This window comes from Corvus hawaiiensis, chromosome 6, assembly GCF_020740725.1.
Source record: "Corvus hawaiiensis isolate bCorHaw1 chromosome 6, bCorHaw1.pri.cur, whole genome shotgun sequence".
Lineage (NCBI taxonomy): Eukaryota > Metazoa > Chordata > Aves > Passeriformes > Corvidae > Corvus > Corvus hawaiiensis.
In genome coordinates, this window is record NC_063218.1 from 61,793,533 (window position 1) to 61,809,236 (window position 15,704).

General features: G+C 40.0%; 2 protein-coding genes across 4 annotated transcripts in view; both read right to left on the reverse strand.

The window, feature by feature from the left end:
• Positions 1-649: 649 nt before the first annotated feature.
• Positions 650-10,377, reverse strand: LOC125327585. The gene is made up of 2 exons (XM_048307248.1): positions 9,825-10,377; positions 650-1,614 (listed from the first exon to the last, which is right to left on the reverse strand). Exons 1-2 carry the CDS (start codon positions 9,900-9,902, stop codon positions 955-957), a joined length of 738 nt encoding a protein of 245 aa, XP_048163205.1. The 5' UTR covers positions 9,903-10,377; the 3' UTR covers positions 650-954.
• A 96-nt stretch (positions 10,378-10,473) lies between these two features.
• NELL1 (neural EGFL like 1) overlaps positions 10,474-15,704 on the reverse strand; it is a 293,487-nt gene continuing 288,256 nt past the window's right edge. For all 3 annotated transcript variants that reach the window (XM_048307246.1, XM_048307245.1, XM_048307244.1), the window contains 3 exons: positions 15,481-15,657; positions 13,609-13,833; positions 10,474-12,399 (listed from right to left, as the gene is read on the reverse strand). In XM_048307246.1, coding sequence (XP_048163203.1) covers positions 12,349-12,399; positions 13,609-13,833; positions 15,481-15,657 — 453 coding nt within the window. In that variant the 3' untranslated portion in view covers positions 10,474-12,348. The remainder of the gene's footprint in view (positions 12,400-13,608; positions 13,834-15,480; positions 15,658-15,704) is intronic.

The following is a 15,704-nucleotide window of genomic DNA, read 5'->3' on the forward strand; positions in this document are numbered from 1 at the left end:
AGGCACAATTTAGGAATTGCTTGAGACTGCAGTTGATTAGGAAAAACAAGGTATGGAAACTCATACACACACAAATACACTCCTGTTATTCAAGGCTCAGCTCATCTTCCCGAGGGCAGTTTAATGGCCACTATCTACCTTCACCAGATGAAGTCCCTTTTCTTAATCCCCAGTCCTCCTGAACTTGAATCCCCTGCTATTTAAGTTTGTCATAAAATATTTCACTTGCTTTGCCATGCTATTACCTAATCAGTGAGTATACTATATCCTAATAACTTGTATGTGTTCCCTTTGGCACAGGAGCAGAGGACAGGTAACTGCCTCCCTGAGCTAGCTGTAAACCACCCTATTTAAACACTAGTGAAGAAATCGTACAAGACAAGAGACCCTGGTCCTCATTCTGGATTAATATCATGAGAAGACAGATCCTTTCTTCTTTTGCAAACCCAATTTTTTCTCTCCTCTCCTCTCCACTGTTTACTCAGTGCCTCATTAAGCTTTAAAATGCCTGTGCCAGGCAGAACAAGCCATTTACCTCTCAGACACCGGAACCACATTTGGGGATGCCTTGTGGGGGCTCCTGTCACGATTCGCTAATACAAGCGAGGGTTGTGAAGGTTCATTTATAGATCTCAGAGTGCAAAAGGACACAAGGGATTTCAGTTCTAATCAAAACAGTGCACCTTTATTAAGTACCCACAACATGGTAATGCGATAGAGGAGAGAGAGATAAAGAAAACAAAGTAAGAGTAGAGAGGAAGAAGGGGGCGGGGATAGCTACCAACGGATGGGACGAAATCCTCGTGGTCTTCTGCCAATAGATTCACCTTCTTTCTGTGAGGAGATCTCATCTCCATTATCTCAGTCCCTTTATAGCCCTTTTCTGAAGCGAGGGGCAACTGGCCAAGACCATATCTATGTTTCGTAATAGCATTGCAAAACTAGAAGCCAGCACTACCACAGGTACATACCAAGCATGCCTTTTATAGGCCGTACTGCCTGCCGTGGTTTGCGGCCTAGCAGCGTTAGCGTGTCTACTTCTGGCATCAGTTTAGCAGTGCTCTCGCTTCTGCTTTCTAGCTGTATCTCCACATCTCCCCCTTTTCCCCAAGAGGTGGGGAAATCTACAGCCGTTGTTATGAGGCCCGTTGCTTTGGGAAACAGGTACAGGACAGGTGTACAGGACATGTCATTCCTTTCCGCATCAGCGCAGCCCTTCCCGCCTGGGCAGCAAGCATGGTGCAGTCCACTGTGACCTGCACTAATTTTCCTCAGGAATGCGTACCAGTTCCCAGCGGGCACACCCGCAGGCAACAGTTGGCAGACATCCCACCTCAGCCAGGCCAGGACTCCTGTGTTCAGTCTCTGTCCTTGGCGATGATCGTGAGGCAGATGAGGGATCTTCAGACTGTCTCTTACAGCTCCCCAGGCTGGGGTGGAGGGGAAGCTGGGCACAGGCACTGCCAGACCAGTTCTCTGGCTATGGAACTGCCACTGCTCACCAGACCACGTGGCTCCATGGACCACACCACAGCCTCCAGGAATGTCCACTGGGATAACACCGTGCAACAACTCACAGGTTGGATTGGCATCTGGAAAGTTGAAGAGTCTAACCTGCAAAAGAGGCAATGATCAAAAACTGAATTAAATTGACAGTGAAAAACCTATTAGAGTTCCCATGCCTGCCACACTCTGGATGCATAAATCACGGCGGGTGTGTGTCACTGACCTGTAAGAAGTCTGTTTTCATTGAAGAACAACAGCTTGAGTGAAAACAATCTTGTCAAAATATAATGGCCTCCCTTTCCCCAGCCTGAACTGGGGAAAGCTATTAAAAGCTACCAGAATATAAAAGGCAAAATATTTATTGCATGGTTATTTATACATGCTACATAGTCACCTTGAATTATAATATCACTTCTGCTTTTAGCTGCATTTTTAACCTTCTGGAATCTTCTTTTCTTCAAGCCAAAAGAGAACAATAAAGAAGCTAATATTTCATTGTATGCTCAGTGATTGCTAAAAATCCTGTGATTTCGAGTTCTGCTAACATAGAATATGTTCAGTGTTTTACTAAATTACCTGTATGTATTAGAAGGAAATGGTAAAGCAACAGAGTTGCTATCTCTGGTATTATGTGAACTTTTGGAGTTTTTTGACAGATACAAAAATTATAAATATCAGTGAATATTCTTCAGTGCTTCACTGATGTTCTCCCCAAGCAATTTGTTTACTGCTTCAGGATATTAGACAGCCATATATTTTACTTTTCCTGGTAGTAGCCAATTTGCAAGAAAGCAAGTAATATAAAAATAGCTATTTACTCAGCAACAAGCAGTAGAGTACATTAGCACTAGACATTGATGTTGTTAGAGGATAGCAAATCGATAATCAGTTCTTATTCTGTAACTTTGTAAACCATCTGCTTCTATCGTTGCAAAGCATGCTCTGCTGCAGCAAAGCCTTTACTGCCATACTAACAAACAATTTGCTTTATAATGTCTAAAGACAATGTTGTATCAAAAGCTTTCTAATCGCCTCACCATTGAAATAAATGGAATGTTTGGGTTGTACAGAGATTTTGCAGAGAGGGATAAATTGTAACTCCCTGTTACACCCTTGCCAGAAAAATATTTTGTTTACCTTTCAAACTCAGAGTTTATGATTATATGGTCTATTATGTTATTAGATCCTACATGGCAATTTTATTATTACCATTTATCACAAAATTGGAGCAAGCTCAAGATGTGTAGCTGAGAGCAATGTGCTCCAACCTCACTCCAAAGAGCTCCTGCTCCCGGTACTCTTTCAAGGCACAGTTTCATTAAATATCTAACACCTGAGAACAACTTGGGAAGAACTATACTGTCATTGTAAAGTCTCATGCATCCCACAGAATGTTCAAGAAACATTCTACTGGGGATGAAAGTGGGGATATGGGGTGGGAAAGGCAGAACTGCAAGCAGTTCACCAAGCTCCAAGCCTCCAGTAATCACTTTTAGGCTGCCACTAGAGTCATCGAGTTGGCTGCTCATTAGAAAGAAACGGGCAGTGTAGACTTGGGATCCTAGTCCTGCTCTGTTTTACCCACAGCCCTTTGCTTCTGCAATAAATCTTGTCTTTACAACTCCAGCCAGGAAATGCCATGCTGCTGGCTGGTTGCTCTGCCTTCCCGGCCCCCTGCCCTGGCACAGCCCCACTCTCATCGGCCAGTCACAGCTCCAAGATCCACGTTCCTGCTCTTGGACATTCTCCCAGTGGCCAGGATCAGGTTCTTTTCTAAATAAAATCATAAAAGGCAGAAGTAGTTTCCAATCTTGTGTGTCCACATTCTAAAGACAAATAAATAAAAAAATCGAATCGTATTTAGTGTATTGACTCCTTTGGATTCCTTTTCTTTGCTTCCTTGGCTTAGGAGCCTTTCCTATAAATCACTTCCACATTTAGTGTCACCAGCTTCACAAATTCATTTGTCTTTGCTAAAAGCATCATCGCCTGTGTTGATATCACCTGGCTCTTCCACCCATGTGTTTCTCTTGCATGCTCCTCTTCCCATTTAAACTGCCCAATGACATCATATTTTCAACATTAAGTAATATTAGTTTTATTTGCTTGATTTTAGCTTCACTTTTCTCTCATGCAGAAAGCCAAAGGAATGTTTATAACCTAGATTACTCAGTGATGTTCCATTACATACTTGATAATGGTTTTCCAGTTCCTGAACTGCTACCACTTCTTTGCATCTGGTGCCAGCCTAAGCTTAATAAACCATTTATTTTTGCTATAGGCAGTACTCTCATGTCATAAAAAATGCAGAAATCTCATTCTGAAGTTCCTGCTTACTTGACATAATGCTTTGTTTTCTTTTTGGTTCTCTTCCTTCCATTTGCAAGCTTTGACTTAATGATTTCTTTTGCCTCAATTACTAAACATCACCCTACATATATAGAAAATTTCATTAACCAGGATCTTTCTTACAACTCTGCAATTGTAAAAGCTGCAATTTTTGACCACCTCTGAACTGAGAGGCTTCATCGAAGCTCTTAACCCTCTCCTTATTTTTAAGCTATCACACAAATCATTTTATCTGTTTTAAAGTACAATCTGATAATCACACAGGCCAGTCACACATCACAAATTTATAAATTTACTGTTTTCCTGATCAGTCTATTTCACTTTGATTACACTTGCTGAAAGATGCATTTTGGATAGGATGTATTTTCTGCATAAAAATGTGTCTGCATGCACTGTTACAACAGGCCATGGTGCAGTTAGACCCCACCATGACTTAATGGCAGGAGTGCTAGGTGAGTAGTTTTTCTGCATTAGAGCTAGTGCTATGAATTTGGCATTACTCCTAGACCATGGCATTCCCATTATGAACTAAAATCACTAAATGTACACACTTTTGTATTTGTTTATTCAGTGCTGAAGGCTTAATGTGTTTCTCTTTCAGGTCTCTTCCTTATTTTCTGGGTGTTGGGGGCAGGGTCCTCACAGGTTTTTTTCCAGCTTACAGTTAGGCACCAGGGTTGGCCACCTTTTGGCACAAATTCAGGGCAAAAACACTGACAAGGAAGTAGGTCAGTACAGGCACCACTGCTTTCCAAACACAGACCCATCTCCAGCATCAGCTGCCTCCCAAAAGCTCTCAAATTCCCATAAAAAGAGTTAGATTCTAACCCCTTATTTTCAATGAAAGCTCAGACACACACTGAGCTTGGTCTGGACCAGAAACATTGATCTTTTGGACCCTCCTTAAGTGGCCCAAACACTGCCTGCCTGGGGGGGGCAGCTGGGCTCCCCCAGTTCAGCCCACCCCTGGAACCTGGGCTCTCCTCAGCTATTCTGCTGACATGAAGGGAGAGGCACACACCAAAGAAATCCTCAGAGAAATAATAGAAAGGCTTGCTTGGGTTGAAAGGGACCACCTACGGATGCCAGGTTGCTCAAAGCCCCATCCAGCCTGGCCATAAGCACTTCCAGTGATAGGGCAGCCACAGTTTCTCTGTGCAAGCTGTTCCCACTGAGCTGTTCCCACGTGCCTTGCTACCCACTGAGAAAGAATTTCTTCCTAACATCTAATATAAATCTCTCCTCTTTTAATTTAAGACCATGCCCCTTGTCCTGTCACTATTTCCCTGTGCAATAAGACACTTATATATCAGCTTGTTCCACCAGCTATCCCCTCATGACGCTGGACCTGCCTCCTTGGGCATCTGCCCACAGCACTGGCAGGGTGTAGAGTTACTGGCAGTAATAATGTAAGTTCAGCACTGACAATCCTGAATCACTGAAAAATGTACATTTTCAAACACATACATTTTTCTAAAGCTTAGCTTTTAATTTTAGCACAGCTGGGGTATAATTTTTGAACATGTAGGACTGACATTTCTCATTGCTATCCTTGCACTGGATCAACTCATCTGAAATAGATGACATCCATCTATTTTCACTTGAAATAGTATTACTCACACTAGAAAAGCTCCTCTGTAAATAGTATCTCAAACATTGACAATTGACTTAGAATGAGATGGCTACTCAGGTGAAAAAGTCATTGGGGATAATTTCTTTTTCCCCCAATTCTAGAGGATATATATGTGCACACCATAATCCCATCTATCTTACAGGAATGCTTTAATTCAGGAAGAGAAATAGCTTTGAACTTTCATGCTGAGCAATACTTAGACATAGGAAACTTTCAGCTTAACTCCCCTGAACTCCACAGGCCTACAGAACTGCGGCCAACATTTGTGATTTACACCATCCTGCATGTCCCAAAATACTTCCAGGTGATGCCTGAGGCTTTGTTAAGGATTGATGTGAGACTGCTCTCAGGCTCATCTGTCCTCCCTTCTACCAGTCTATCAACATGTCTTCAGATACAACTGTGTTCTTGGTTTACTACATGAATTTTTGGATACTGCTGAGCCAGTTCTGAGAACTCCAGGCAGAAAGGACATGGAACAGACCATTCTCAGGGACAGTGTGGAGTCACTCTTTCAAATGCCAGAGATACAGTTCCCTTGTTCCCTGAGACAGTAAATACTTAAGCAAGACATCATTAAAAAAAAGGATGCCTGAAAGGCAGGTAACTGCCTTCCTTTAATAGTAAAAACAGATTTTTTGAGACTGAGGCCCAGATTCTGCATTAATTCTAGCTATGGGTAGTATAAAACAAAGTGACATTTAAATGAAAAAAAAAAACCCAAACACTTATGGTTCCAAATTTCCTTTTACTATAGGCTTAAAAAACCCCCCCCCAAACTTCTTTTGCTTAGTCCTCACATTATCTGCTCAGTCCCTGTTCAGGTTGTAAGACAGCCTGAGAGATCAGCAAAATAATCAAGGAAAGTAAAATCAACTGTAAAGAAGGGAACAATAACAATCACTTTTTGTTGTCAGTAGAATTAAAATACTTCCAAATTCAAAAGAAAATATAGTAATACCTGTTGACATTACTAATTAGCCCACTGAGGTAAGAACTGCTTTGCTATACATTTACTTACCCTCTGGTCCTGGGAAGCTCATCCTTAACCACTACTGTCCAAAACACTAAGAAAAGCAGGTAATTCCTGGCATTTCTGGCATTTTTAAGACACCAGCAGAAGACACCTTCCAAAGAGTTTTTCCTGATTTTAATTGGGAAGATGCAGAGGAATCAAGCTCATTGCCCTGCTCTGCTTCACCCACAGAGAACGCAGTTGCTGCCATAGTGTTGCTTTCACTTGTGAGGGCATCCTCCAGGCGCTCCAGTGCTGCGACCACCACATCCCACCCTGAGCACATCCCGCCCACGGCACCCACCTCCTCCCACCACCCCTCTGCCGGCAGTGGGAGCTGATGGCTTGAGTCTCAGCAGCCCAGACATTCTCCAAAGGCTTTCAATGCTGTTAACAGTAGAAAAAGAGAAAAATACAGCAAAGTACATTGCCTAAGACCACACAAGAGGTATTTCCTTCTGATTCTGAGAAAGTGCTGGCCGTAGATTCTAACAAATACTATTTTTGTATGGAAACCTGCACAAGAGGTGACTTCATGCAGCAGTTCTCAAAGCTGTTTTCTACTCTGCAAATCATAAATTAAATTTGTGTGGCTAATGAGTGAAATAATCAGCTAACTATTTAATACAAACATGAGTAAATGGACAAAACTGTCTTCAGGTTGAAAAATCACCTCTCCAGCTGAAAATGTACTTTAAAAATACGTATTTGGTTTTCTTTAACCTTAGCAGGTAAGCTTACCATTAAAATTAGTGCTCACCTGAACATACTTTGGTGATTCTCTGATCCTAATTTCATAGGCATTAAGTAAGGATTTCCTATTTTGACTCTAGAGACACAGCAGTAGCAAAACCACACATTCTAGCACCTGGATGAACACTTGGCATAATATTCAGGTAGGAAAACAAATCTGCATATTTAATACTACCAAAGGGAATCTGTCAAAACCAGTGCAAAGAAGCACTGGATTACATCAAACACATTTCCAATTCTTGCTCAAGGAAAAGTAGATTTAATCAAATGGCAATCAATCAACTGCATTATTAGAAGGCAGGATTTTTCAGCTCTGAAAAGGCCTTGGCTCTGTTTTGTGTTTGAGTGATGGTGTGATCGGCTGCAGAACCTCTAAGCCTTTCCTCACTGAAGTGGATCTCCATGAATAACCACCAGGCACTCAATAATAAAGAGCTTTGGGATATGTGTAGGGATGACGTGAGGAGTCATTTTGAAAGAAGTTACAGAAGAGAGAAGGACAACTATCAGCGGGTTTGTTTATCTCCTGTAAAATAGTGTTCAGCCCTGTAGAACCAGTGGCTGTAAACACAGAACCACCTGAACACCAGGCCCCTGGCCAGGTAACTCTGTGCCCTTTCCCCTTTCCCAAAGGGGTTTCTCCCCATGAGGGCAGAGGCACATACAAGAAAGAAGCCTAAATCAGTCCAGATCCTGTTGCAGCTACTTCTGTCTCAAAGAGAACTAAGACTTACTTCTCCAAACCACTCAATTTCAATCAAAACACTTAAATGAAACAATCTCACGTACACATTGAGGAAATTAAAAATTCAAGTGTAAGGTGATGCTGAAGCAAAGATTTGGCTCCCAGTCAGAAATCCACCCATGAGAATTCAGTGCATCCCTCATACTGCACAGTTGAAGTAGCAGTAAAAAAACTTAAATGACAGATACATGGTTTGGGGAACCTTATTTTAGGTTGGTTGTTTGTTTGCTTGTACTTTTTTTTTGACTGGGATTGATTTTTGGCATCATGTATCCACATGTTGTCAACCTCCTGATGATGATTTCATAAAAAACCCCCTGAATTTGACCCTTTTTATCATTTGATAAATTTATTGATATACACCTAACCCTGTGCATGGGGGACTATCCACTAGCAGCTAGTAGCAAAAAATAATCCTGTTAGCACCTGCAAGTAATTTGCAGATTACATGCAATACCAGCAGTTCAGTAACACCTCCGAGGTCAATGACAGCTGAATCAGAATTATTGCTGACTTCTACCAGTAACAGAGAAGAACTGGATATGAAGCATTCAGACACCCCAAATTGGGTATTTTTAATTTCCTTTTTTTTTTTTTAATTTCTACTACCATGAATCTTCCTTACACCAGTTTAAATTTCAGTGAGCTCCAAAGATGTACCTTAAAAAGAAGAGGAGCTGTTGGCAGGCACATTTTTCTGCTGGCAGAATGTGTTCCTCAAACAATTATGTCTTATCACAACACTCACTTAAAATTTTATATCAAACTGTATCATGGGGCCCTTTTAAAAACCCCTCATTAATGATGATTATGTAAGTACCATTAGATGTGAGACATTCCCATATTGCTCGTAGGAGTTATGATTTAATTCTGCTAAAATCTACTCTACCATTTGTGTAATCACTCCTGACATTTTACCTTTTGTTTTGTAAAACATTATTGTCTGTCACAGGAAAAGAAAAAATATGATATTTTGGTTGTCATTGCAATCTGACTGAAAAGATGTTATTAATTAAATCTTATACACAGTTATACCTGAAAACTCACTGACAGCTCTTGAGGGAAGATATATTACTGGAAGACAGTTGTTACTTAGGTCTCTGAGGCAACACCAAGGCACTAATAAATCCCACACACATTCCTGTGCGTGAGGCTGGTATTATTCAGCATTTGTGGGGAATAATTCAGCTTTGGCCTTTCACAGTGACTGCCTTGGCTCAGAGTGGTCCATGACTCTAGGGACCACTACAAAGGAATATTTGCACGTGCTTTAACTCAGGAGATGAGTTTGCAAACACACAGGGAGCAGAGCTGAAAAGTCACGGTCCTCACAAAACATAACACGAGGTTCTGGTTTAGAGAACCTAGGCTGAGGTTTTGACCAAAAGGAGGAGGGCAAACACATTTTACCAGAGCTGGAAGTTTCATTTTCTGTTTGTTACTCATTTACTTTTTTTTTGTCATCAGAAGGGTTACAGAGAAAATACGCTTTCACAGGATAAGTAAGTAGAAACAGCTAAAAATTCCAACTGTCTGTAGCCAGAGCTTTGACCAAGCCCCTTAACTAGCAGCAAGTTTCCTTTCACAGAAGTTAGTGGTAGCCCTCCTCAAGTTAATACTACACTACAAATATACACTACATATACAACATATATATACATCCTACTGAGCAGAGACAATGTCCATATCACAAACAAAAAGAAACATTTTCTAAAATTATTATAATAAACATTGGTATTTTCAGCATTTTAATTTTAGTGCCTATATCTTTATAGGGAACAGGGAATTTCATCAAGAAAGAAGTTCTGAAAGTTCTTACTTACCTTGGTCACACAGGAAATTAAGTTTTCCTCCATAATGTGCTCTTTGGGCTGGGGCTTCTGAGTACTCTGAAGGTACATGTGATGTGACTAGTGATCAAATTACTTCATAAGGAAAAGTTCATCACAGTCAGGGCAACTGCTTAAAATGCAACATAAACAGGTCTGTGTCAATATTTTGACTTTGTGTAAACAATTCAAGCTGCATCACTCTGGAGATAATGACACATAATGCTGTATAAAATGCTCTGAAAGGGTTTTACTGAATTAATTTGCATTTGAGTTCTGGAATAAAATTGGTCTGCAGTGGAAAAGTGCAGTCTTCTGTGGTCCTGTTAAATATGATCCTAACAAGACCTGGAGCTTCCAGAAGGCATCCTGGGAAAGGGCTTCACTACTACATGGTAAAAGGGAAAATAATGATTTTCAGAGCTTGCACTGTCTTTAATCCATTTCCAGAGCTTCAGAAATTAAGTATGACAGACTGGAATATATGATTCTGTCTGACTATAAATGACATATTTCTTACCACTCTGATACTTCACCTCTTGGCAAACACTTTTTCTCCTTTTTGCAACATCATGAGTTCAAGCTGGAAAGGACATTGTTCAGTGCTTTAGAACTCTGCTAATAAAACTAAGGGAAAGCAATCTGTACATAGGAGTTTATTTAGATGCCCACAAATTTTAAATCATTCCCCTTTGTATCTCAGCCCACTGGGTATCTTATCCAACTGAATTACCATTGGGTTTTACAATGTGATATACAAAATGAGCTGAAATTATGATTTACAAACATCCTTTGATTATCATATAAAACACAACTCTTTCCCTTATTATACAGTCATCAGGGCAATGCAAATAGAGTCAATACATTAGTAGCTGAAAATGATGGGGCATTTTAAGAAAATAAATTTAACTTTACCACACAGAGATGTTAACTAAAACAAAAAGTGTTTAAAAAATTGGAATAAAGTTATCTGAATGACTGAAAGTAATTTTATATTCTTTGCCACTGTTCCCTTATAAACGTAATAGTAATTCATTTAAAAGACAACTGATTTTTTCACTGTATAGTCACACATCGTTCTTATTAATCAGTTTCACATTTTCTGCATGAAACTATGAAAAACTCACAAATGTAGACTTTCCAAACTGTAGCCACTATACTTATTTCTGCAATCTTTTCCATATATTCAGTGTGTTTAAATAAAAAAAAAGAAAAAAAAACACTACACGAATGAGCAGAACAAAACACAACAGCACATTAAAAATGTGACATTTAAGCTGTAGATGCATTGCCATAGAAATATATTCTTCTTGTAATGCCACAAACTTTCTAGCCTCATGACAAAAATAGACATTAGCTGAAGAGAATCTAAGCTCTAAACTCCATATAGGGCTAAGAGTCTTAATTTATATTTCTGTCTAAACTTAGGTCCTCAACAACACAGTAAATTTAAGTATTTTTGACTGTCATAAAATATGAAAAGATAAAATCTGTTTCTGAGCTGTTAATTAGGTAATGGAAGTTACCAAGCATTAAGGTCTCCTGTCCTGCATGTTGCTGGAACAGGTGCCTCTGCACTTTGTCACTATGGCAGCAGTAACTGAGGACGACAGACATTATTACTGCAAATACAAAAGAGGAAAAATTCTGAACTCATCAGTGATGTTACAAATGCAAGCAAATTCTAACCTAGTCAACTTAAACTATATCATCTTAAGGGTCTCTGACTGTTTTACTTATATACTCACAGTATAATCCAGAGGAATTATACTCAACAGAACACTGATAATGACTGGTGATTCTTTCTTGAGTATGTGTTGAATTGGCAGTGAAATGGGGTTTTAGTTCCATTTCTCACTATAGGAGTCTTGTTGCTGCTCTGCATGTTTGGAGAAGAAAGTGCTTATTCTGCCATTTCATTCAGTTCATGGCATTTAATTTCACAGTTTAAGACAGACTTATTTTGATTACTTTTATTCTGTCCATACCTTTGAATGCTTTAAAATGTTGGACAGCTGTGAAATATAAGTACTATGCAATCTGACTGTACATACATACATATTTTCATAAATACATCTAACAGGGACCTTGGAACCAAGTATGTAATATCATGGGACAAAATCACAACAGGCTGTCTTATTTGTAAAATCTAGATTCAAAGTAAGAAGAGCTGAATTCTATCAATGTTGTCAATACACAAATTAAAACAAAAATACAGCATTAGTTTACCCATGAAATAATTTAAACATATTTGCAAATTTCTTGACAGGAAAGGTGTGTAATATACAACACTGAAAACTTGTAGCAACCATTGATTTCTATGCGCTGTACTGGAAGTCACCCGGACAAGGCTAGCAAGGATGAGCATCGTGATAGGTCCCAAAGGCAACTCCCAAACATCTTCCTCGCTTGGAGACTTTGGTAATTGTCTGTTGTATAAAATGCCAATGCATACAGCTTCCTTTCAGGTGTGAACTCCAGTAGTTTTCCTCCCTCGACACAGTCCAGTCTGACCAGGTCAGTTATTGTTGAGACACTCTAAATCCACCGAGCAGCAGACATTCCCATTCTGCACAGACAAACAAGCAGAACAGATCACAAAGAGCAAAGGGCTGGCGGCAGGCAGAGATAGGTGTATCCCTGGCACATCTACCACCTAAAATCACCTGCCCCCAGCATCCAGAGTGTCAGCACTGCTCCCAATGGTGGCTCTTTGAGGAGGCCGACTTTGCCAAATAGCACTGAACTGGCCTGAACTACCACAGGAACTTGAAACCTGAATGTGGTCCCCATAATAAAATACAGCACAGCAATGGCAACAAAGATGATTGCATTTTTCCCTCATGCAAGAAAGTTAATGGAGAGAATTTTCATGTGATCCACACAGGAAAGCTTTCTGCTTGTCTGAAATTAGCAAACAGTTCAGGATTTTGGTTCATGGCAGATATGGAGGGGATGGGGGCAACATAAACACCACACAGCTTTGGAATTTAATCCATTGTTAAGTAACTTTTTCTAACATCCAGTCATTTATAAAGCTACTTTATGTAATAAAAAAGTACAGCAACCACTAAAATCCCAAATGAGTTTTTTTTTTTTACTTTTCTTTTTCTAATCCATCACAAATCTACAGAAAAAAACCTCAAAAAAATGGCAGAAAAGCTACCTTCAATAATTCAAAGCCCTGGGGCAATAGCTTGCTTTCCCAGAGTGAACAAAAGAACATTTTATATAACTCAAAACAACATAATTCTGATATTGGCGCAGTGGGGTCATCACTGCACAAAGCAAGGGAAATAGACTGCACTCCTTCATGAGAGCCATTGGATAAAACACATCTTCATGAGATCAGGGAACAGAAACCGTGACATTCCCTCCCCATCACTATTGTGGGAGTGCCTTTCTCTTGGAGCTGCAATGCCTTACTTGTGTACTTGCTGGTGAAACTTTTATGTTAGTGTTTTTCCCTCAGCTTACCAGCTCTGTAATACACATTTTCATGAACATCCACACTAGGTAATTATTGAAATGTTACCCTTGACTCATACTGAGAATGCCTGAACGTTGCACTAGGATATTAACATATCTGTGCTCAATATTTTCAACAAGGAGAGAATTGTTTTGCTTACATTCTGCCAGACAGAAAACACCAGGGTTTTCTGCAGGCTCTCAGGTCTCATTTACTTCCCCAAGATCTTAATCTGAGCCTCCAAGGGCAGAAAGGGACCCCTATTTTATTCAGGTACATTCCACGACCATTCCAGCTGGCCCATGGTACCTTGCATTTGCAGGTTGTACAAGGAGATCCCACCATCGTCCATACAGCGCCACCAAGCCTCGTGACTCCGTAGCCATCTGGACAGGTTTTCCTGATGTCATAGGTGATGTTGTCAGCCAGACAGGGGTCACTGACACAGTGAGGACAGCACTCTCCTTCTGAGATAGCTGTGTACTCGCAGTTCAGAGTCGGGCACTGAAGAGGCCAACAATCCACCTCTCCTTCCTATAAAAATTGAAGCCAGTGTCATTGAACTTGCCATTTATGAACCACCAAGTAACTTTGTACGCTTTTGAATGGAAAATCATTGTTTTGCAAAAATTTCAATAAACTGAATGGTTCAGATCTCCATTTGGTTGATCACACAAATACATGTTTGAATACTGAGCTGAAGTTTCCTAAATGTAGCATTTGGTTGATCCTTGACTAAACAACAACACTGTGATCATCGTAGCAGGGGAACTTGAGTTCTTTGGGGTTTTTGAAGGCAGGGTTAAATACTGGGTACTAGTATTTTCTACAGACTATAATTTTTGCTGTGATTGCCTTGCAGACTCATGCATTCTTTTTACTCCTGGTCACATAAACATCTCTGCAGGATCACAGCAAACATTTAAATAGAAAATTGACACTGCAGATAGATGTAGGTCAGTACGTTTGAGAAGCACTGAACATCTATCTAAGCAGCAACAGCCAATACCAACTTTGTCAGCTCCTAAAGGAATTGTTAGAGCAATACCATTTGTGCTCCACTGACTCATTTTATTCCATTATTTACTTATTTTTATTATTATTTTTATTTTAAAAAAAAATCTGCAACAGTTTAGTAGATAGAGACATGGAGAAGACAGAAACATCAGGTCACTTCTGCAGAGTATTGCTCTGTATGACTAAATTTAACCTGGAAAGGGCTTCAATAACTTGCATTATACTGCTCTGTAAACACTTCAGATGCTGGGAACATCACACACTGCACAGAAACTTACATACAACACTGATTTAGGGCATCACCGTCTTACAGCTCTGGATGTTATCCCAATCATAAAATTAGGCAAGAAACTGTAAGCCACAACCTCAATACTTACTCTATGCATGATGGATAATTACCTCATGACAATAACTTAGCTTCAAATCTAATTTCCTTCCTGATGCCCAGACACCTCTTGATTAGTAACATACATATAGACCATATTATACAGGCAGCTATAAATGGAAAACTGGTAATTTTAATGAACTTCATTGATGGACTAATTAGTATATCTATGGAAAACTTAAAGCTTTAAGGGAATAATCTATAGTGTCTAATGAGAAAATAAGTTTTCATTATTTTGTATGTTTTTAGTAATTTCAGTCTTCTTTATCCTTCTTTATGTGGTTATTTTTTTCTAATTTACACAGTGGCACTGGTACTCCATGTTTCCAGATTTGCAGAATTCAAATAAATAAATAAATAAATAAATAATAAAAAAATCATTGTCCCTTTTTGACAAGACAGGCCCACCAGACATAATTAAAAACTGAAATTTCTCCAACTAACTCCATTGCATGCGAAAAAGGTTTGAAAATGTCACTTAAAGATCAGACAACCTTACAGAAGCTCTCAAAAGTAGACTAATGCTAAAATTAATATAGTGCCAAGGTTTCCAAGCTCTTCTCAAGCTTTTCATTTTGCTCATTAGACCTACTTATTCAGCAGTAAGACGAAAACTGATGGTGTAGCTTTCAGTTCTCTGGGGCTCGGTAAGTGCTTTACCATCACCCCCAGTCTGAAAAGCAGGTGAAGAAATAGCTGTGAGCCTGCCTCCAGGTCTGTTTTTCTAAAAGTCATAATCCTTATTATTCTTACTCCTACCCAAACTGCTTTACTCATACCAGGCAACGGCACTGCTGGCAGCTGTAGGTCCAGTTGTCCCCGCTGCGGTAGAGCTTGTGCCCAGTTTGGTCGAGGCACTGGCTGGTGACACGAGTGTCGCACTCTGGGCAGCAGAAGAGGTCAGCGCTGGGGTTCCTGCAGTCACAGGCTGTTCTCCGGCAGAAAATCCTCCCATCCTGCAAGGACACATTGCCCTGACGTCAACCACAAACTGCCAGAGAGC